The following is a 23,189-nucleotide window of genomic DNA, read 5'->3' on the forward strand; positions in this document are numbered from 1 at the left end:
GTAATGTAACTCTGGTTTGACACGTCGCCCGTGATGCAATGCGCTATACGCTGAGCTGGCCCAGAGAGGCTCCGCCCGCATCCCATAGTCCTTTGCAGCGGCTCTATCGTGTCGTGTCCCACTTTGAGCCATGGCACGGACAATGCGGGTGTTGGTGGCGGTGCTGCTTGCCCTGGCAGGGTGTATGGGTGAGTATAAGCGACTCCTTATATAATTTGCATTAGTCACTCATTAGCAGGAGAATCCCCGTATATTCAGTTCGTTTATTATATCTGCGTCTGTCACCGGGCGTGTGAACCATCTAGGGACTTATCTCAAAGTATTACTAGAGCGCTTTCCGGCAAAATGGTGTCTTTAGGAGTAATTACCATATATAATATATATATATATATGTGTGTGTGTATATATATATATATATATATATATATATATATATATATATATATATATATAGAATAGAGCAGTGATCTGATAAGGGGCCTGTTCATTAAGCTGGCCACTGGAAGAGTTCTGCAGGCTGATGTAGTTCTGTACCGTTAGGGTGAACGCACAGGGTTAACTTGGACCTTTTCGTATTCTGCTAATTGTCAGTGAACCGTATTATGAACTCATTTAACGAACATCTCCCGTTTCTTTTTGTTAATGTGAATATGGGCAATGCTGTTATATCATTCATGAGTTAGTGGTGGCCATGACAAAGCCTAATAAGCCCAATAGAATGCCCGTGGAGGAATATTACATTATAGAATATTCTTGTTCCCATATACATATCTAGCGAGCTTTTCGTTGCGTGCCGCGGAGGTCGAAGCATGGATATGGATTTATGGTGGGGTCTGTTTTGTGATCTCCTCGTAGTGTACACCATGCTAAAGAAAATTCGCTGCTCCGAACCATTGGCGGGTTATGTTAACTATAAGCCCGATCACTGAAGAGAGCTGTACAGGTTATCTTAATATTTAACATCCAGTCCAGCTGCTTTGAAGACAGAATTCACAAGCTGCCTTTAGCCGATACAAGTAGATTATAATTACCCCCTTATCTGTCAATGACACCAAAATTCTGGCCTAGTCATTGTAACTGTGTGTTGGTGTCCCTGAGAGTGAAGTGAAAGTATAGAAACGCCTTATAGTCTCCCCTTGCCATGTATACTTACCGTGGTTTTTGTCCTGTGTTGTTTCAGCTGAGACCTGCACGGAGCCCGTGATTACTCCTTCTTACTACACTACCTCCGACGCGGTTATTTCCTCAGAAGTAGTTTTCATTGTGGAGATCTCTCTTACTTGTAGCAATGGGGCCCAGGTGAGTTATAAGTGATCCAGTTTCCACCATTAAGGGGTTAAAATGCACAAGAACACATGTGGCTAACAATGGCCATCCCATTGTTATGGACTTCAGTTCCTAGCTAGCCATGGCTGCAACGCTGCCGTATAGCTTGCTTTGCAGTAGAAGCATGGACATGGATTTATGATGAGGTCTACCAAGTGACTTCTTCATAGTGTACCCCATGCTAAAGTGACCTGCTGCTCCGAACCATTGGCAGGTCTCTATACCCATAGGCCTGATCACTGAAGTGAGCAGCACATTCAGTGTCCCCTCTGTAATAACATCTACCTGTATAAAGCTCATTTTTATGAAGAGGGTTTCAATGAGAAACTATGCAGAGCTTTTGAGCCCTGCCTACTCTTTATTTTCTGGTACCTTGCCAGGGGCACAATGTGGCAATGCGTTTCACTCATCAGCCCTGACAGACGGGTTGTCAGGAGGCAGCCACCAGGTAGACATCTTACGGTAAAAATAAAAAGCAACTGCAGTTAAATGTTTAAATGTTTTTTTCTTCTTCCTTTGCAGAATGTTGCACTTTATGCTGATGTGAATGGAAAACAATTCCCTGTAACCAGAGGTCAGGACATTGGACGGTACCAGGTAGGAAAAAGCCCTAGGTGCTCTTGACCGCTATTCGAGTTCCCTTTAGTTTTTAACATATTAAAACTGAAAGACAGAAAGTTTCTTATTTGCTACGCCTTTACATTCTGGCTCTGAAATGTTTGTGCATGGTAATGGATTTATGGTGGAGTCTGTACAGTGGCAACCCCATAGTGTATCCCATGCAAAATTAAATAACTGCTCCGAACCATTGGCAGGTCCCTTTCACCATAGACCTGATCACTGAAGTGAGCTGCACATCGCCTTAGGATGCTACTACTGAGAGTATGCTTCTTTACCAGTTATGTGCCTCTATATGTTGAGATACTTCTCGTTGACTTTGGAAAGTCCTTTTTGGGCAGCCTTTCAGAGTATTGATCGTTGGGCAATGTCTCCTTTCAGGTATCTTGGAGTCTTGAACACAAAAATGCCCGTTCAGGAACCTACGAAGTGAAATTCTTTGATGAGGAATCCTACAGTCTGTTGCGAAAGGTCAGCAAATCAGAAAGTAATTGTTTTCTCTCTGATTATTTTATGTCGGTAGTGACAATGACACATATCTCATCCACAGGCACAGAGGAACAATGAAGATATTTCTGCCATCAAACCTCTCTTCACAGTAGATGTTGATCACAGGGTAAGCGTACCTTTTGAGTAGTGCTGCATGGAGAGGGTCATTGGCTATGAGTTGTTTGGGACTAGTGATGTAAGTAAGGTACTGTTTAATAGTACTTTTTAACTTCCCAAAAATAATTATATAGACAAGTGAAAATGTCTCCAAGTTCTAAAAGATTGCTGTACTAGATAATGGGAATGTAATCTACACAAAGTTAATAGTGGACAAAGCATGGCATTGGATTTATGGTGGGGTCTCTTTGTGCCCCCTCATAGTGTACTCCATGCTAAAGTGAGCTGCAGCTCCTAACCATTGACAGATCTCAGTCCCATAGGTCTGATCACTGATGAGGGCTGCACATTCTCTGTTCCTAGTACTGAGGTGATCAACCTGCGGCCCTCCAGCTGCTGCAAGACTACATCTCCCATGCTCCTCGGCCGGCATCTTAGCTGAAAGAGCATTACGGGAGATGTAGTCCTGCAGTAGCTGGAGGGCCGCAGGTTGGACACCCCTGTCCAAGTAGATGAGCATAATGTGTGAAACAGGGTAATAGTGCCTAGGGTAATTTGATGCTTCTTGTTTTTCAGGGAGCATGGAACGGTCCTTGGGTATCCACAGAAGTCCTGGCTGGTCTTATAGGAATCTTGGTCTATTACACTGCATATACTGCAAAGAGTAACATCCAGGCGTGATCAAAGCTACACATGTCCAGGGAGGGAATGTGTCTTGGTGTACAGAATTGTGTTTTTGTCAATACCCACTAATAAAATTTTTTCTATACAATAGTTTTGTCTTATTTATGATGACTGCCTTCTAGCAAATGGTTTATATTTTCTTCCCTCATTGACATCCATAATGAGATGCACAAAAAAGATTGATTTTAATAAGCCTTGTGCACAATATGCAACATGCCACAATGTTTGCCCACAGAACATTTTGTATATTAAAGTGGCAGATACTTAATGCCTAGCCTTAACATAGGACCAAAAATATGTAGGCAATGTGCTGCACCCCAATCCCATAAACAAAACACCTTATGGGTTACCTCACTATTAATCCATTGACAGATCTGCACTCGTTTAAATTAGCATTGGATAAAATTTAAAAGGGACAGTACTCTCCAACCTTTGGCATATCAAAACTTATTAGAAACGTAGGTTAAGGGACACTTCAAATACAGTCTACTCGTCACAGCATTGATACGTTATATATAAAGGCTTTATTTCAGTGGTATGGTGGCTGCCTAGCACAATTTAACGTTTTATACCACCTATTTGAGTTCAACACATCCCAATTCATGAAGCTGTGCTCTGTCATAATTTCATTGTTTGATACGTTCAGAAACCAAAAACGGTTGTAATCTCCCAGATCGGTCTGGAATTCAATTATTTTTCAAGTATCTCCCCTGACTGCATGACGCCAGTGAAATCCAAAGGTGTCCATCCATCTAGAGAAACATGACCACAAAATAGCCAGATGTGGTGGGGTCAGGGTAGTAACTGATGTGTTGAAAATGAAGGGTCACAGTATGTAAAACCCTAGTGGAACTCCCTTGAACTCTTTAAAGCAAGGGTGTCCAACCTGTGGCTGCTGCAGGACTACCTCTCCCATGATGCTTTTTCAGCTAAGGACCTGGCAGAGGAATATGGGAGATGTAGTCCTGCAACAGCTGGAGGGCCGCAGGTTGGACGCCCCGTTGTACATGCTGTTGACTCTGCCCGTTTTCAAACGTTTTCCACCCTTTTTCCAACATTTCATCGCCCCTCCACCCCATAGTTACTTTCCTTTTTTACGTATCTTTATAATCTTGCCATTTGTTTCCCTCTCGTTATAATGTATTGTTCCATTCTATTTTGCCGTTTGGTACATTTCTCATGTTAGGTTCCTAATAACCTACGTCCTTTACTCCCTCTCCATAACCTCGTGCTATGTCCAGGGGTGACAGTACGGTACCTATTCCAGCCTCCCAGCAACCCCCCCCCCCCCGGTTCCTGTATATCTGTAACCTATTGGTTAGATACCCGTCGTCATAACTTTGCCTACATCAGCATGTTGCCATGGTAACTTGCATGACTAATGTTCACTATATATGATAATGTGAAATATGTATTACCAACGTTTCCCAGCGTTTAGAACCAACTAGCTTAATCCACCATTCCTTATCTAGAAAAATCTGATGCCTCTGGAATTTTACCTACTCGACTTTCGGTGGATGGAACGGAACAAAGAAAATTCTTCTGGCTGAACAGTGATGGATGAGGCGAAGGAAGAGAATCAATAGCCCCAGTTAGCTATTCTCTCAATGATCTGTAGGCATGTATGTAGAGCGCCTGTCAGTTAAATAGAGCAAGGCAACTCCATCACATAATTATCAAAATATAGACATGTTGTCTATTGAGGAGCACTCCGTATCACTTCTATCAGTTTTTTGTTATCCCCTAGTATATGCGCTAGATGTGAAACGCCAAGTTACCTTTGAGTTAAAGGTCCTCTTCGCCAATACTGCTGGATCCATAAATGTAGATTGGCTCCAAGGTTCATGTGGACGCTGAAAAGTTAGATTTGCTCAGGTTTTCCTCCTATGAGATAGACAATCAGATGCAAGCGTCTCCATATTTAAGAAACCGGCACATCCTAGTCTTTGCATCAATGTAGAGACTTGGATATGCTTCATAATTACCCTCAAAGATGGAGTCTGAGGCTCCTTATGGAAAAAGCGTGTCTACATGCATGTGTATGTCTGTATATTACAAGCAACCCAAATTCCGATGATGCTTTGGTATGAGCCAGAACAAAATGTCTTCTAAGATTCTGAAATAATAAACAAATCAATAAAAGGAATATTCCATCATAATAAAAAAAACCTGATTGTGATTACTGTTTCTGTGTGTTCCGTTAACCCCTGAAATATTAATTGTATGCAAATTAAAAAAAACAAAACCTCTAAGGTTAAGGATCTTGTGGGAATAATTAGGTAAACCTGCAATATAAGTATCTAATATACGGCTGGATAATGATATTGATTGTCATATAAAAGTACTTATGTATACACTGCAGTTACACTTTTTATTTGCGTTTGGCATCCGGGAAGTGTTTTTTTTGTTGCTGACGGTCATCAGTAATAATTAAAACTATCATTTTTATTTATATAGGCAGCAATATAAATATACTATCGTAATCCATCAGCCGAGGCAATTAACCGGTGTGTAGGGGGAACGCGCATCCATCAGGAATAAATTAGCATATAGCAGGAAATCAATATTGATTGGGCTCTATATGGATCATTTGTTCAGTGTACTCAGCAAATACTTGATAGGGCATGATTGGATACACTTGCCAAGTCACCTGATTTACCGTGACGTCCAGAGTCTAATATTGGAACAGTTTATTATCTGTCATGTCACGCGTGTGGAATTTGTGTTCGTTGCAAGGTTGCACCCCGGGAGGTACGTGACGAGGGCGGCCATCATCATCAGGCTACAGCTGGGGGAACAGTAATCCCGACCACGATTCTAACGCCTCCGGCCACCAGGGAGACGATGTTTCTGTGTCTCTACGGCAGATCATGTCTGTGGGTCGCTGATAGATTACAGCTGCATCCTACGGTGGCCTCGTCTGCAATACCTTTACGCAGAGCCGGCCTTAAGTGTTCTGGCACCCTGTGCGGACTACTCCTCTGGCGCCCCCCATCCCAAAAAAAAGAAAGGAAAAAATCTCCCCCCTCTGCCCCTTCTCACTGTCTTTCCCCCTCTGTCCCATCTCACTATCTACCCCCCTGTCCCTACTCACTACCCCCCTTCCGCTACTCACTACCCCCTGCCCCTACTCACTATCTACCCCCTCTCCCTATCCTTACTTACCTTGTTGCCGGAGTCCTGCGGTGGAAGCGAGAGGCGTCCGTCTTCCCACTCTGCCGCGATGCGCGCTTCACAGCTGAGCGCCAGAATAATTCCGGCACTCAGCATGAAACGCCGGCACCGCGATGGAGTCATGGAGAGTGAGGGGCGCCGAGCGGTTGCTGAAAACTTCACGAGCGACCGCTCGGCGCCCCTGCCTGGGACTTAAACTAAAACACCATTTTTTTGGTTTGTTTTAACTTTATTTAACATCCTCCGTGTTAAATAAAGTTAAAAAAAACTTTATTTAACATGGAGGATGTTAAATAAAGTTAAAAAAAAACAACCCCCCCCGATATTTTAATTTAAGTCCCGGGCAGGCGCCCCTGTTGCCATGGCGCCCTGTGCGGCTGCACAGGCCGCACACCCCTAAGGCCGGCCCTACCTTTACGTACCTGTTGGTATAGGAGATTGCGATCTGCCCCTTCTATCGTTTGCCCACCTTTCCCAGTGCAGTTACTGCCCGGGTTTAGGATTTGTTGCCACTTCCTAACCTGAGGGGTAACGTTCATGTGGCAAGAGGGGCAGATGCCACAGGTCCCGCAAAGCAGTGGTGTATTCCAGCCAGGGGCCAACTAGGCCTAGGGTCACAGGTCCGCATAACAGCGAGCCGATCGCTCTGTTGTCTACTGCTTAATGGGCTGGTTAAAAGGGAGATCATTGATTAACACTTTCAACACGCTATGGAGGGCTATGCCGAGTCCACACAGTCCTCCATGGTCTCCTTCAGCTCGGTACGGCATGTGTTTAGAAAGGAATGGCGGGGCAGTACGAAGGGGGTGGCTGGTGTTAGGGCTATGCCAAAGGTAAATGAGCCACTGCCACAAAGTGTGGGGCATTCTTGAACTGCAGCCCCCCCTTCCATTTCCAAATGTGGATATGATATCAGTGTTTGGCGGAACCTCTGATCCTGCCGTGAGGCCAAGTTATGGATCTGCCTGTACTTTTTTTCCTGGATAATTCCCTTTGCCTGGTGGATCTGGGACAGGCTGGCCCAGTGGTCATGGGAGCTGCTCCAAAATTCTTAAAAAAGTGCCAGACTGGTCAAATTTGGACTGGCCCATTCGTAACGCAATGCTATGTGACCCTGGCGGTGAAAAGTGCTGCTGCTTCTTCACAATGTGCAAACAGCTAGGAAGAACTCTCCAAGAAGGCAAGGGGGTGGGGACAGGGAGGATGGCAGCAGGGGTAAAGAGAGTAAGGGATTAAGATCAGGGAGGGATGCATGCAAGGGGGAAAGAATGAGAGAGGCAACAAGGGAGTCAGTATGTACAGAGTGTATGTGTAAACGTGTGTGTTAGCATGAGTGTGTGTGTGTTAGCATGTGTATGTATGTGTATGTGCTCATATGAGAGTGTGTGTGTTAGCATGAGCATATATATAAGTGTGTGTGTTTTAGTATGAGTGGGTAGGTGTGTGGGTGTTAGGTTAGGTGTGTAATATACGAAAGATTATTATACAAAAATCCAATAGATTGTAAGCTCACCAGAGCAGGGCACTGTTTTCCTTCGGTATCAGTATGCTTTAATGTGCATTAATATTATTAGCAATTTAAAATTGTCTTTGTTTAAAATGTTTACTGTCCCTTTTGTAACAACGCTACAGAATCTGCTGGCGCTATGTAAATATATGTAATGTAATATCCTACCAATTTTTATGCCATATAGATGGATTTGGTGCTGGGTGGGTTCCTACAGATGTGAATAATGAAAAGGTTAAAAGTGGAAAGTCCTTATATGGTAAATCTTATGTAAATTTAACCATTTCATTGCTGTATTCATCTGTGGGTAATGGCTGTATTTATCATCGAAGTCAGAAAAGGTGTGTAGAATTTGCCACGAGGACAGTCCGACCTGCAATAAATTAACCGCTAATGAAGTTCAAGTTTAGCGACGTTACATCTTGTTTAATGGATCACGTGGATCATGGATCTTACTTTTTTTTACTCCTACAATATGTTCCTTAATTAAAGGTCTCATTAGTCTGATAAGGGCTTGTCTTCAGCCATACATGTGCATTTTATCATGATGCCGCAATGTCAGGCTACCCGTGTCCTTGTTTGAATGCAGTGGGATTCATAGCATTCTGCTTCTCTTTTTAAATTCATTTGTAGTGACTGCCCACTAACTTTAGCGGGACTACCTGCCCACATCCCGGAAAGAGGGGGTTTCAGATCCTTAAAGTTAAAAGTATGAATATGAGTGAGACCAGGATATAAAGTGATCACAATGAACAGTATATACGTTGACAAATCCACATTAAATATCATACACACACACATATATATATATATATATATATATATATATATATATTTATACAATTTTAAATATATATATATACATATAGACACTCACATATACTAACATTCATTCACTTACACTCATTCATACAAAACAAACAGATCAAATCACAGCTCTTTTTCATGATTTTCATTTGAATTCGGACCCCTACTTTTTTTGAGAGATAAAAAATTAGTCTTACTACATTAACGTTGCATTATTAAGGACCATCCCACAGATCTTCTGCACGAAGGGTTGAGCTGGCTCTAACGTAACGTAATCTGTTTTTACAAAATGATGTTTTGGATGCATAGCAGGGCATTGGCAGAAACAAGGTCAATACACCTGAAATGGAAGTTATTTCCATTCAGAATATATAAATCATCCTTTCAGCACGCACGCTTCTAATTACAAATCTGTCCTTCAAGTATTCTGTCTTATGACATCATCTTCTAGGTTGAACAATCGGAGAGGATAAGTCGAGAGGACAATATATATAACAGGATCGGGCCTGGTCAAACACGACATATTGGGCAAAGGGCCACCACGATTATGCATTAAGCTTTCTTGCTGTTCATCAAGTCATTAAAGACAATGGTCTTGGTCTTTAACAGCAGGTTAATCTAGTAAATGTAGTTGAGGATTAAATGGGTTTCTCCGTTGTTGCTGGGGTTAAGTGGGTGACATGCAAATTGTCTCTGGTGCGGCTCATAATGGAATATGCGATTTAACTTATGACTTCATCCTACTCTTCGCTGTCTTTTTGAGGTATGACACATTAAAAGCACTTCATTAGTGACACTTTACTTATCCGGGTCCTGTAGAGAGGGAGCGTAAAACATGAAGTTATCGAGTCAGCCTGCAGGGGGCAGCACCTAAACTCAAAATCTTTATCCAAGGAATTACATTTTTGTGTCTTTATTGCCCGTATGTAATTTCCAGCTAGGCATGAGAAATTTAAATCATTTGTGTCTCTCTGAATGATCGATTTTCCAACAGTTGGATACGTTAAAAATGGCTTTTGGGAAGGAAACTTGTTTACAGGGTTAGTCATAGGTTAACTGATGCCTAAGCATGCGTGAAAATGAAAACCCAGTGTCAAAATACAATCTAAATAATATTATAACAAGAATCCATTAGAATTTATAGTACATACTCTGCGTTTCGCTGTTCTTCTAGGAAGGGATGCGGAATTTGAGGATTTTGGCCCAGTACGACTTATCGTCTTTTGTGTACGTTACTTGAAAATATATCTATGGCCATTTTAGTGCTTAAAATAGAAAACATTTAGGTTCTTCACTCTTTCTGTGCTCTGTTTCTGGGATTTCTATGGAGTCCATTTGTATAATGGGTTTGGGGCTGCTGTATTACTGACTCACTTTACTTCTCTTGTTGACTGGGCAAAGAGCTGCCAGCCATCCTCTACGGGGTGACTTGTGACTTCTTATCGGAAATAATACACTAACCTTATTATATAGTACAAGGGAAAATGTCTCTCTTAAACATTGGTTCCCTATGCCTGGACCTATATGTCATGAGACGTTGCTGCCACTAGTGATAGAACAAGTTGCAAGGGTATGTATTTTGGGTCACTTGGTTGAATGAACCACTGCTAGAGGTGGTCTGCAAGCCTTTGCATGATACAAGTCAGGCCAGAACAACATACGAGCACAAGCCGAGCCAGAAACAAGATGACATTTGTCACAAGGGTCCATACACACGCTCACAAGGGCCAAAAAACTGAACAAGAAGATGGGTTTGACCCAGCTTGGCTCTGCACCATACTTCCCATGTTATAACAGGCCAGAGCCAAGCTGGCTCTCCCACGTTTAGTTACTACCGGCACAGGTGAGGAAATACAAGCCTATATATATATATTTGTTTTATAAATGGTTTATGTAGGTTACAATGTATACATTAGTGATGAACCATATTAATAAAGCCTAATTATAGAGCCAAGTAATATATGAAGTACCCCATTATCTTCCCAAGAGCAATATGGCAGACCTCCAGCATCTACGGGACATCAATGACTTCAAATACAACTCGTTGCTTAATACAATGAGTGCAGGACAATAGCCAACATCAATGAGTGACAGACCAGATTGGGGAGGCCTCCTACCATTTATGCTGTAAATTTTACGATTTTGAGATAAAAATAGTATTTCATTCATTGGACGTTCAACATTGTGCTAGTTAAAAATGGTAACTCTGAAAGAAGACACCACGTCATGTTCTAACAATACATCTAACCCCTAGTCTAGACTCTATAACAGCAGGGCCTGCGAAAAGTCTTGAATAAAAACACAACGGAGAAGGAATTGTGGCTTATGTTACAGAATGTGCTGTCAGAAGCATCCAGTGTCTATATATAAAATGTAATCTACCACTTTACTCACTGGGAATCTAATGAGCGCTGCACTCAGGGAAACTTTGCCGGCGTGACACAAATTAATAAGACTTGAAGGATGACAAAATGACATTTTAATGGAAAAGTACAGACATCTCTGAGAAACATTGTACTTTGGGCTCTGACTTCACTGATGCTGAACAATGATTCCCGGAGCGCTGTGATGGTCGTTGATGTATGTTCTTCAATCCTCTGAGGACAGGAAAATCAACAAGCGTTTAGAAATATAACCAACTTGGTTGCGAGAATGTCTGGCTAAATGAAATGTGTAAAGCTCACATGGAAGAAAAGTGTTCATATTTAAGTGGCATCGGATGAATATTTACGATTGTTGCAATGACATTAATCTGGATGTCTGTCGTGAAACATATTTCATCAAGAAGGAGTGATCTTTTTCTGTTATCATCTATGTGGCAGACGGGATATTTGCCATTGTCTCCAGAAATGCCAAAAGGGTTATGTGCATAGAACAATCTCGCCCAAAGTGGCTAAAGAGTGATTCGCCCACAATAACAACCAATGCAAAGCGTATTTAGGCCAAGGGCGACTAGGTCCCGGCTTAGGGCAGCAGTCCTCTTGCTGCAAAACAGGTGGGGATCTATTGGGCAATCAGGGCCACGGGTCTGCCACAGCTGAATGGACTGGTTACCAGGGATATCTCCCCAACTAGTCCATTTTGGTTAGGTGCAGCCTCCACACCCTGTATTAAAAGTACTTTGCTGCTTTCAGTCATGGAGCTCCTGGATATGAGGTCATGTCCTAGTCCTATGCAGAGAGGACGTTGGCCATGGAGGGGGTGGCTGGTGGTTCTACCCTGGGTCAGGCCTAGAGGAGCCCACAAGGGTAAATGCACCAGCACCACTTCATACACAATCGTGGAGGCCACCAACAAAGTTAGTTATATAGAAGACTAAAGCTGTGTTCTATTATCTCATTACCAAAAAATTAATTTCCTGGACATTCCAAACCAATCGATCAGTGTTGCAGAATGACTACAGAGTGGAAAATTATCCTTTGAAATGTTCTTTAAATGCTCACGAATAATGGATTTGACTGGTAGAACCGTGACCTCCATTGAAATTCTCATTGTCTTTTGAAGGCTGTGTATGGTACTCAGCAGTCCAGGATTATTATTTTTTTCTTAGTGGGTCCAAAAAAAGTCTATATTTACATAGTTCTACGGTTTGAATAAGATATGGTGAGTCTGGGGAGTCTAATCTTTTGCTGATAAAATACTATCTGGCTGCCATCTTGGTTAACAGGAGAAAGGGAAGTAGGCGTCTCTAGGTTACGTATTTGTTGAACAGATGTCTAAAAATATGGAACATAGGGATTTGCTCTCATATAAATTAATTTAAACTTCACACTGTGGAATAACGCTGTGTCGTGCACCAGGATATGTGATGTTATAGTTAAGCGGAGTTATTGGAAGCAATCTGTTAGCGAGCAAGACCTGGATTAGTGTTAATAATAAAGTTGATTAAATCCTTGAATATTCCAACTTTAATCACACCAGTAAGAGAACAATCGCTGTTTTTTCTCATGGTGCTATTATCAGCCCCTATCAACTGGTGCGGGGGACTTTAAGCAAACAAAAGCTCGTTTTCTATTTTACATATAATGAATAAATTATGGAAATGTTAATCTTTGTTTCTTAATCTTCAAAAGGGGGCTGTCTCGTGTTAAATGATGTAAGGTTAGAGGTGCTGATCCATTAACTCATCTCTGCTAGTCCGTGTCCTGGCTTCATCGCGTTAGATGTGTTTGCTAATGTCACTTAATACCAGCGTTCTAGCATTCGGTTTCACGTTAATGAAATAATAGATTAAAAGAGGTCTGACTCGAGTGATGTGCGGTCTGTGAATTTACACACAAAATTGTGGTATTGATGCACTGTCCATTTTTATGTTTGCGTTAAATATAAGACCATTTGAAACCTCGGGGGACATGGAGAACCACGTTTTTACGGAAAAAGGGAGCTGGATTCCTGGAATAGATTTGGGTAAGCGTAATAAAATATGACAAGCGGTTTTTAAAGGCCTTTTTAGGTTACGTCATCAGCTTTGGTCTCCTTTGGTGGTATAGAGGGTTGTCTTCATGTTTCATAGCGATGGTGATACTTTGTTCAGGCGGTAAGCACTTGTGTAGAACATCTCTTCATTATGGATCAACGTAACTTCAGACCAAGGACTGAAAGTCTTTACAACAGGATAAATGGGCAGACTGGATAACCCCGTACCATGTACTGTGCAGAGGGACCATAAAGCAAGCATCATAATGATTCAGGAAATGACCGAAACATCTACAGTTTAAGGTGCCTCTGGTGGGCATTCTGGAACCATAGCTGTTGGGCGCAGTCATGAGACACTATGATGTAGTCACTTGATGTAGAAAGGTTAAAACTATGCAACTGAAGACAAAAACATTATGACAGACCTGTAAGACCTTAATATATACAGGGTGTATTACATAAAAAAATAACCCAGCTCCAACTTCTATCAGAAATGTAACAGTTTATTAATATTCTCGACCCAGTATCAGAGAAAAGATGAGACACAGTAACAATGGGAATTGAAAGAAAACCAAACATACAACCCACAAGTCAAAATCAACCACAGCTCTTTCAATCACCCATTACTTAATCAGCATAACAGATACGCAAGGAACGCAACAGCGAGATGCAGGGACGAAGCCCAAGCCACGTATGACAGCGCTGGCCTTTGTTGCAGAAGCGGGTTTTGGCGCCACTTCTGTTTGCTGGTTCCCCTGTTTTCGATTGGCAGCTGGATTTGTTAAACTGTACATTAGACTGACATTGACAAGCAAGGCTGTACCTTCCATGAGGCAAGAGGGACAGCTGCCCCTGGTGCCGCAAGCTAAGAGGCACACTTGAGCTGCCCAATGCCTATGCCCTTGCACCCCATTCTGCTGCGGATGTAATATTACTGTGAGGCTGGACCTGTGCCCTGCCCCGGGTACCCGGGAGCCTTAGTTATGGCTCCGTTGACCAGTCAACTTTATGACAACTGGGCTGAGAAACGTCCACCAGTAGTGCTGATGCCTTCAAAATACCAAAGCAGCCGAGATGTGAAGAAAAGACCAAGCTCGCTCTTGATAACACTGTCCATAAAACAATTCAAGATAGGAAACTTGTTTCCTGGTTCCGATTATGTTCTGACATTATGATAAAGTCCTTCGCAGGACAAAGTGAGTTAGGCAGCTAAATATTAGGCAGTGCTTCAACGCCCCTTCATAGCAACATTCCCATAGGTCTCGGTACATCATTTAAGGAATAATGTATGAGTGTAGCGTTTGGTCAGTGCTGCTGGTCATGTATGCCATGATAATTAATTACTAGGCCCCATTGTGTACCAGTCTAGGAGAGAGTCCTAACGCTGGCATGGTCGGTGACTGGGTAGTGTGTGCTATTCATTGTGTACTAGTAAATATACATTCTTTTTAGTCACTCTTTTTTCATTAGCACATGTGCTATTTTTAACATAATTTCTTTCTTACTCTTGTTTTAAATAGGTTTGTCCAATTTATTTTTGTTGATACATTTTTAGAATGTATGTTAAGAAATTGGCGTCGTGCAGCTTCTATCTCTCCAGGCCTGTTTTTTGGCCTCCTGAATAAGATGTGCTGGTTTACCTATTGATGGCTGAAAAAAAATATTATACTCTACAATCCATATGTGCATGAGCAGTGAAAGTTCCCTTGAACTACGGTAGTTATTAACCATACATTTGGTTTGGTCAGGATTTTTAACAAAAAAGTCTATTTTCATTTAATGGGTTTGTGATGTTTTTTTTGTTTGTTTCTTTGTCTAGATGCTCTATGTAGCAAGGTTCTTTTTAATCGATATATCTCTGAGGTTTTTCATCCAGAAATAAACAAATCCCTTGAGCTTTGCTGTCCTATCTAGAACTATTGACCTAGAACATAGAAGCCGAAAGCAGTGACATTCAGGGGGGGAATGTTGTAGATATCTGTGCTATTCTTGACCTTCCATCCAACATCCACAACCCTTTACCAAACGTGTCCCTTTCATCTGTCTTCACACATTCCAAGACAAACAAAATAGTGCTAACATAACAATAAATAGGATCGAACAGAGATCACAATCACATTAGAAACAACAGACAGGTTGATTTTCTAAGACATGATCCTGCGCACAACATCTTTCTGTGCAGTACTATGCAGGAGGTGGAAGGCAAGTCTTTATATTCTAGATGCAGAACCACTGTCACCATTGTGCTACTGTCCTTCTTCAGAAAAACATTCCAGACTGGTAAAACCTGTCGGCTGTGTGCTCTTAAACCACCGTGTGGCACTGTTTAGTTTTCAGATTTTATTAATTGTATCGCTACAGTTCTTACCAGCCTCATCAAAAGTTGCTTCACCATTACAGACAATGTGAGTGGCGTTCATGTTGAGTTCTTTCACACCCAAGAACCCTTAAGCCACTGGAAAGGTTCTATCTAAACATTGGGTGAAAAGATGTTGCCCGTGTCCCATCAATCAAGGCGACATTCAAAATGGTGTCGCGTTGAGAATCCAACAATGTCCTGTAGAGAGTCTCATGGTGGGGTGTATGCTTGGTAATTGATTCGCTTACCAAACAAAACAGTGAATTGATTCCTTTTACAAAGTACAATTAATGGCTAGTTTTGAGAGATCACCCTGTGTTCTAATACCCACTCCTCTAAAAGAGCAAGAAAGAGAGGAACGTGAGATAAAACTTATATCTAAGGAGGAAAAAGGGGAGAAGTGTGAATACTAAATGCAAAATCAAAAGAAACCCATTAGAAAGGGAAAACAGAGATATATCAAGGAAACAAAAATGAAACTTGCGCAGTTACATGAGGATAAGGCAGTGATTGTTAGTAAGACAGATAATTAGCAGTGAAGAGTTTGATTTGGCAAAGACAATAAGAGTTGAACTCATTGGCCCTCAGACTGTGGTTACTGACAGCAAGGGATTATAAACCCGCTTGCCATCAGCTGACCGTGTGCCATGAGCGAGCATCTCTTGGATAGTGATCCAGTTATCTAAGATCTTTTTGTTGCGCTTTTTCATGGTCTTGCGATGGCTGAGGGCAATGATGCTCATCTCCCCCTTTCCCTCGACACCCTGCTGTTGCTGTTGTTGCTCCCGCAGGCAGTCCAACCTGCTCTGCATCATGAATTCTCTTCTCTTTCTCTGCTCTCGAGCCCGCATTAGATGCCTTTTCCTATCTTCTTTGCTCCAGTAACGGCCCATTTTCATCTCGCTCACAGCATCGTCATCGGTGGTCATCCCACTGCGTTCCTCTTTGATCTTCATGGCCCTGGCTTTCAGCAGACGATCTCTCACTGGACGCTTGGCCACATAACGCGTACCATCACTTCTTATTTTTACCTTCCACTCCATCCGTGGCTCAGCTTGGGTGTGGCTACTTTGTGAAACCCCCATTCCCTTCCCACAAGTGGTATCAACATCCAACTCATCCAAGCTCCGTGGCTGTGCTAACTGTAAGCAGCTTCTGTAACGATCACCTCCTTGGGAGCGCTGGCGTCTGCTGAGATAAGGGCTGCTCTCACGGTTGCCCCGATCCAGCTCATTCCCTGGCTTGGCTCCTCTTCTCAACCTATCCTCTGTTGTGTGTCGTCCATCTCTGCATAGAGAGCGGAATTTGGATTGTGTGGACTCGGGGCTACCAGGATACGGTGGCACGTTTTTCATATGTCCTCTGTTCATGTTAGCATTAGAACAGTGGCCCTCAGCTGCATGACAGAATGCACCAGAAACATCATTAATTCGCCTCAGTGGACTGTCCAGGGGCATTGGGGGCTCCATCATAAGAGGGGTGCTTCTGCAGCTCTCACCTGTATTATATGCACTAGTACTGTCCTTGTCTGATCTTTCTGGCAACTCTGTAATATCTGGAAGCTTGGTAGAAGCTTCATTATTGGCAGTGCCTCCACCTGCAAATTCATAAAGACTGTCCTCCTCCTCCAGCAGCCAGGCCTTCATGCAGCGTTCCCGGAGTTGCTGCATCTTTTGTGCCCTTAGAACATTGCGAAATTTAAACTCCAAGTGCCGTAGCTCCTCTTCCAGCACTGCCATTTCTCTGAGAACATTTTCATTGCGGTTCACATCCAGCCCACCCTGACGAGTTGAGTAAAGGAAGGCAGGTCCATTGCCATTCTCAAGATGGCAGGTGATTTCCAAAAGTTCCCGGTACCTTTCATACTCTTCATCTGTAAGTCCTGCACCCGGAGGAAGAACCTCGTTGTATGGGGAAGAACCATCCGCTGCCAACAGGGAGTCAAGGCTGTGGTGAAATTCACGACATTGCAGAGAGTCCCCACGTAGGAACCGTAGGCGACGCTGACTGCCTGGGGTATTTGCACTGCTTGTCTGGTCATCCCCTAGGAGGTCATGCTCAGAACTTTCATCGTTGCGTGTACTCTCATCTGTCCGTCCTACACCACTGTCCAGTTCCTGACTCCGGCTCAGGCCTGCAGGGTGAGGGAATGGGCGTGGAGATTTCGGACTCGCCTCTGTTTCCTCATTCTCAGCCTAGGAAAAAAGAAGATAATTTCAGATAAAAAATATTAATATTGAATAGGTATTTTTCCATTAAAAACTTTTTTTTAGGGATATTAAACAAATAGTTGTAAACTACGGTTGTGCTAGTGCTATTATGGCTGAAACAAATATAACATGACATTTAATTGATGATTATCTAAATCAAGAAATAGATGTTTTGATAGGTGAGCTGCTCACTAGAGTTTAAATGGGTGGCTACAAGTCAGTTAGGGTTGAGTAAGGTTGGTATAGGGTGGATGATAAAGTACTACCTGCTGCTTAGTTGGAGAGTTGAGTCTCTGCGCTTGAAGTTCCTCTTCGTTTTCTGAAACCAAGTCATCCAGGAAGTCCTCTCTGTCGCTGTCTTTCCATCTCTGGCCCATCTAGGAGATATTGGGGGACATTCTGTTACTGTGTGTTCCTGTCTGCTATTCATCTCTACACATGCACAACACCTGCATGTGTTACTAATACCATGGAACTCTCTCTCCTGCACCCTCTTGGGCAATTAGATCATGTTATACCCCAGTATCCACAGACATACTACAGAGAAGCTTCTTAGGAGTGCAATGAAGACAGATCTGTGCTCCAGAGCATGTCCTTAAACCCAAAGATCCATCATGCATGTTTATTTGTTCTTTCATATGGAGCTTCATATATTGATCTACTTACTTACTTAAATCATCAGAGGTTGACCCAGACTAACGAGAACATGGGTTATTATTTACCATTAGGGCATGACCAGTAAGGTTGATAGGGTCAAGAACCTTCTTCTTACTAAGTATCGTAACTGCACATAAGTAAAATTCATGAGGAACCTGTTATATAACGAAACCCCAACCATTGCGCCGGTTTAGTAAAAATCCCGTGGACTGGTGTCCACACATGAGTCTTGCATAAGGAAGAATAACCATAAAGAGGTGAATTCACATTACCCCACAATCAATTATGTTCTATGATTTGTTATGTAGATATTTTCACTTGGTAAAAGGTGTAGCTGAGTATACGCAGTCACATTCCTGTCTGGGTGGGTGGTAGAGGTTATAATTGAGAATAGTGCCATAGACCATAAGAGGGCCACTCTAAGGGCCATAAAAACTGGTTGCACCGGTAGCCATGGAAAGTAGAATTTATTTTGGTTTCTGCGTTCCCTTATCTGGGAAGGGCTGCCAAGGAGGCTGATGCCTATGGCCCTCTTACCTCTGTCTCTGGACGGGCTACCAACAAAGAGATGTTTGTACTCTCTTCCTGTGTCAGAATGGCCACAGCTTCCTCCTTGTTTTGAACATCAATACCATTAATCTGTAAAATAGATCAAGAACACACAATAGATCAACATTTGTGTTGTACACCACCATTCTAGCCCATTTATCTTTTCCATGCTACCATTTTTCGTCCTCCACTATCATTCCTCTTTTCCTTATGTCTTACTGTGTCCAAGATAGTTGCAAGGAGAGGCCCAAAACCACAAGGATCCACATTCTCTGCACTCCCGTTTATACCAACACAGAAGAAACCATAGTACATACTTTGAACCTAAAATCAGTGATTACAAAGGTAAAGCGATGTATGACTCTATAGACTTCACTCTTCTGGTCCCCTTGCAGCTGTTGTCATTAGTGATGGATGTCACTTAAGTATAAGATTTCAGTACTATGACAAATGATTGGCATGAACTCATGGTTCTTTATTCAACAAGATCAATCAAGGTGTGACTATCCTCCCTTTTGTAAAAGCCAGGGTAGGCATGGGCAATATATTTTCATCAATGGGAGTAGGGAAAAGCAGTGTCATATTCTCGAATATGTTCGTTTATGCCCCTTTAATGCTTATGTCACTTATTTCCTGTCACTTGCGGGGTTCCGAGAATGATAAAAAACGTAATAATGATGAGTTGTCTCTTGTGTAGTATTACAAAGCCATTTAGGTGTCTTGTTCCAGTATTGACTTCAGGGTCTATCAATCATTTCAATCTCTGACCCAAGGTGACGCTGATACAGGGTGTCAGTTTAGTTACCATGCATTGTTTCTTTTCTCATTACCTGTAGGATTCGGTCTCCTTCCCTTATCCGTCCATCTCTCGCTGCAATGCTGTTTGGATTGACCTGTCAAAATGTCAAAAAAAGCACATGAAGTTACTACACACAATGTAATATTTAATGTCTTTCTATCTTCTTTCACTATGCTTGGTGTTTGTTAAATATTTCAATGCCAGTGTGACGACTTTCATGCAATCGCCCCAGAATGAACTATGCTTTATAAATTGCTATTTTAGTCCTTTGTCCTAAGTTCACGTAGCTCGGTCGTAATGCATAGTAAAATAATGGAATTCGATCATTCCATTAAAATGATAAAATAATAGCCCTCGGGCACCAAGAGGCCTGGGGCCGGACTTGTGGATGGGATGCATATCAGGCTTGTTTGGGTTTATAAATTCATTAGACATTAGGCGGGTCAAACAAAGAACTTCTTGCAACAGAACCTTGTCTTGGTTGTGTTTTCATAAAGCATAGTTAATGTGGTGAGAGACAATTTTCTCTCTGCAAATCAAAGTTTAGCTAACATACACTACCATTTCTAACTTATAAATAATATTTGAAGCCCCGTACCTCTCCCACATATATCCCCAAGTCTTCTTCATCATCAGTTCGATAACATACAGTTAAGCCGAGCTTATCCAGATGATTGGACTTGCACAACTCCACTTCCTATAAAATAAAATTTTGAAGGCAACAAGAGATGTGGAAGAATTCAGGGGAAATGAAGAAATGATACGGTACAGAGAATAAAAGATGGGTGGAAGAAAAATGTGGAATAAGTATCCACAAAGAACAGTGAAAGTTACAATAAGATAATTACATAGAGTGATGATTGTGTAAATACAGAAATTCAGGACAGGCAACAAGGCAACAAGGACTACAGCAATGCCACGGTAGGCGAAAGGGTCTGGATATAAGTCCAGCCGTGTAAGGGGGGGGATACCAATGGACGATCACCATATTTAAAATGTATACCGAGCTACATTCAATGGGGAAAGAGATGTAGTCATCTTATGCCATCAATGAGATGATGGGCAGGAAAGGACTCACCTCATATTCCAGTTCATCCGTTCTTTCTCCCTCAGGTTGCACCCCATCCATATATTCAGAGTGCTCATAAAACTCATTCCCAATGGGGGGGCTAAGAGAAGAATAAGAGTATACCCAACGTTTCATTCTCCAACATCTCATACACCATCCCTCATAATCCTCACCTCACACAGGTATGTTCAATGACATGGGCAAAACAGTGTGACAATTTACTTTATGTTGTAATGAAGCCTACAACCCTTTTTTTGTCAATATATTATACCCAATCTTAGTAGGACATTAATCTTTCTATTGTACTATATCTGTTTTTCTTCTTTTCACTTTATGTACTGCTGTTCTCCCCCACCCCAACAACTATACATAGGAAATACATTTCACCGCTAAAAGGGTTCTAGTGATGATATGTTTTATTCTGTTCTGTATCTGGTGTGTGTATATTTGTTTCACTCTAAATCTTAAAACATTTTAATAAAAGTTATATTTTAGAGGCACCAAGAACTCCAGCTTTCAGGAAACCTAGTACAAAAATGTGCTTAAGCATCAAATCCATAATAATCACCAACGGCAGGTATGCATAAAATAACCATCAATTAAAGACTTCACGGGAGAGATTTCTAACAATTTTCTCAGTAAAATACATTTTGGGGTTATAATAAAAAGTAATTGTGGTGTTAAGTTTGAAAAGAGGTCTGATCACAATGGCAACTAATGGAATCTTCAGATCAGAAGAGACATTCCATTAGTTGTTATGGTGACCAGACCACTTTAAAACTCTCAAACAGAATCCCATTTCATGCGTAACCCCCATTGCGTCGATACTCACAGCTCTGAAAGTACGTATGGTTCCAAAACTACCATAGCTGGACTCGGGGGACGAGGCTTGCCCCTTGTCATGATGTGGTCAAAGGTGATGTCTGTTTGTGTTCCACTGTCTACAAAATGCAGGTCATGGCAGGAGGCGGCCAACGTTCCCTTCATGCGAGGGCTCCGTCTGAGCACCTGGATCAGCAAAGGATCCTTAGTGGTGCGTAAAGTTTCCAATGTCTGCTCCTGAGAGAGTCGAGAAAGGTCCTTCCCATTCACCTGCAGAAGAGCAGAAAATAATTGGTTTTGAGCTTGATGGATACAGATTAAGGCACAAAAAATCCCAAACAACAAATTGTGTACTATGTGATCCAGGAAAGTGCAGGGTTATCCTTTAGTCATCTTTAAAAATGAAATATTTTTGCTTAGAAGACAATCTAAATCCCGTTTATAAAATAAATCATTAACAGAATAAATAAACCCAATCTTAATCATATATGACTATTTCTACTTCCATGGCACAGCTTCTAGCTTCTAGTTGAGCTTCTGCCACTACATTTTCCATTTTGGCATTTAAAATCCTAAAATATATATCACAGTTAAATACATTTTGAGTTTAATGAACACTTCTAGGTTATTAGGTAATTAGCAGGTCAAAAAGTTAACTCATGGGTTGTCCATTGTCTACTAGTACAGAAGAGGAAGGTAGCTCATAAATATTGTGTATATTTTGCCCGGTCTACATAACGCTTTGTTTTTCATAAACCATTTTCTTTTGTGGCATGGTACCCAATGCCTCTGCAGACCTTAGATGGGTAATATCTATCATTTACCGACGAGCTCTAATAAAAATTGCAATTTGGCAGGGGATGAGGAAGCATCAAAGGTCAACATTTTGAGAAATGAGTCATTACATTGTCATTGTAAGCTGATCGGGCGAGGAAATGTAACACAGTGGAGTTAGAACTTTGAGTTATAGAGGATATTCAATGCTGAAATGACTCCAAAATGCCATCTCGGTGTCTATTTTAACAATGAATACATATATATGAAGTCAAAGAGTATATCCCGTGTCACCTACACAAATTTAGTTTATTTTTTCTAAAAAATGCAGCCAGTTTTTGTGTAAATTTAAAAAAAATTCCAGTTTATTCCACTTCCAGCACTTTACAGCATGATAATCCTTAGCAGATCTGTAATCTCCTATGAAGGTTTACCCACCTAAGAATATTCTGTTTTCCCGGGCTTGGGAACCATTTACCTGGTAGCGTGGACCACCCTCCCTCCCCTTATGTTTGTTTTCTAGCTTGGGGTTTGTGGGGTTTGTCACAGTCTGTGGGGCGGCAGCTTGCCAGGTATCCAGGGGGCTAATGTGGTGGTACGAGAATTGTTGGTAACAGCTGGTGAGAGGTTCTTGGCTGTCAGTGCTGGGAATCTCAGGTCAGGGTGGGACATCCGGGTATGTCCCTTCAATGACTAAATAAATAAATGAATAAATAAAATTGGCTGTGGCTTTTCTTGTTCATATTTAACTGTATGTGGGGTTATTATTGGAGTTAATGGGGGGACAAGCCTAGCCCGGAAATCGAGGCTAC

At 41.9% G+C, this 23,189-nt stretch overlaps 2 protein-coding genes and 3 non-coding genes across 5 annotated transcripts in view; 4 read left to right on the plus strand and 1 right to left on the minus strand.

The window, feature by feature from the left end:
* The first annotated feature begins 48 nt into the window (after positions 1-48).
* On the plus strand, positions 49-3,322 carry SSR4 (signal sequence receptor subunit 4). Its single transcript, XM_053472491.1, has 6 exons — positions 49-188; positions 1,181-1,299; positions 1,849-1,923; positions 2,326-2,415; positions 2,495-2,560; positions 3,127-3,322. Exons 1-6 carry the CDS (start codon positions 131-133, stop codon positions 3,229-3,231), a joined length of 513 nt encoding a protein of 170 aa, XP_053328466.1. The 5' UTR covers positions 49-130; the 3' UTR covers positions 3,232-3,322.
* LOC128504167 (small nucleolar RNA SNORA42/SNORA80 family) lies at positions 1,449-1,585 on the plus strand. The gene has a single exon (XR_008355400.1). It is a non-coding gene; the product is annotated as a small nucleolar RNA SNORA42/SNORA80 family (small nucleolar RNA).
* Positions 2,050-2,186, plus strand: LOC128504169 (small nucleolar RNA SNORA42/SNORA80 family). Its single transcript, XR_008355402.1, has one exon. It is a non-coding gene; the product is annotated as a small nucleolar RNA SNORA42/SNORA80 family (small nucleolar RNA).
* Positions 2,769-2,902, plus strand: LOC128504168 (small nucleolar RNA SNORA42/SNORA80 family). Its single transcript, XR_008355401.1, has one exon. It is a non-coding gene; the product is annotated as a small nucleolar RNA SNORA42/SNORA80 family (small nucleolar RNA).
* Positions 3,323-14,619: 11,297 nt separating the features above from the next.
* PDZD4 (PDZ domain containing 4) overlaps positions 14,620-23,189 on the minus strand; it is a 41,613-nt gene continuing 33,043 nt past the window's right edge. The window contains exons 2-8 of the mRNA XM_053472885.1: positions 21,614-21,873; positions 20,791-20,881; positions 20,311-20,409; positions 19,744-19,806; positions 18,902-19,003; positions 17,974-18,084; positions 14,620-17,692 (exon numbers count right to left, since the gene is read on the minus strand). Of these exons, the coding sequence (XP_053328860.1) occupies positions 16,082-17,692; positions 17,974-18,084; positions 18,902-19,003; positions 19,744-19,806; positions 20,311-20,409; positions 20,791-20,881; positions 21,614-21,873 (2,337 nt within the window). The 3' untranslated portion in view covers positions 14,620-16,081. The remainder of the gene's footprint in view (positions 17,693-17,973; positions 18,085-18,901; positions 19,004-19,743; positions 19,807-20,310; positions 20,410-20,790; positions 20,882-21,613; positions 21,874-23,189) is intronic.

This window comes from Spea bombifrons, chromosome 8, assembly GCF_027358695.1.
Source record: "Spea bombifrons isolate aSpeBom1 chromosome 8, aSpeBom1.2.pri, whole genome shotgun sequence".
Classification (NCBI taxonomy): Eukaryota; Metazoa; Chordata; class Amphibia; order Anura; family Pelobatidae; genus Spea; species Spea bombifrons.

What these genes read in the sequence shown, in the direction of transcription:
- SSR4 (XM_053472491.1), top strand. Translation starts at nt 131, where the DNA reads ATGGCACGGACAATGCGGGTGTTGGTGGCGGTGCTGCTTGCCCTGGCA. An exon ending in TGCCCTGGCAGGGTGTATGG is followed by an intron (nt 189 to 1,180) that starts GTGAGTATAAGC and finishes GTGTTGTTTCAG; the next exon opens with CTGAGACCTGCACGGAGCCC. An exon ending in AGGACATTGGACGGTACCAG is followed by an intron (nt 1,924 to 2,325) that starts GTAGGAAAAAGC and finishes GTCTCCTTTCAG; the next exon opens with GTATCTTGGAGTCTTGAACA.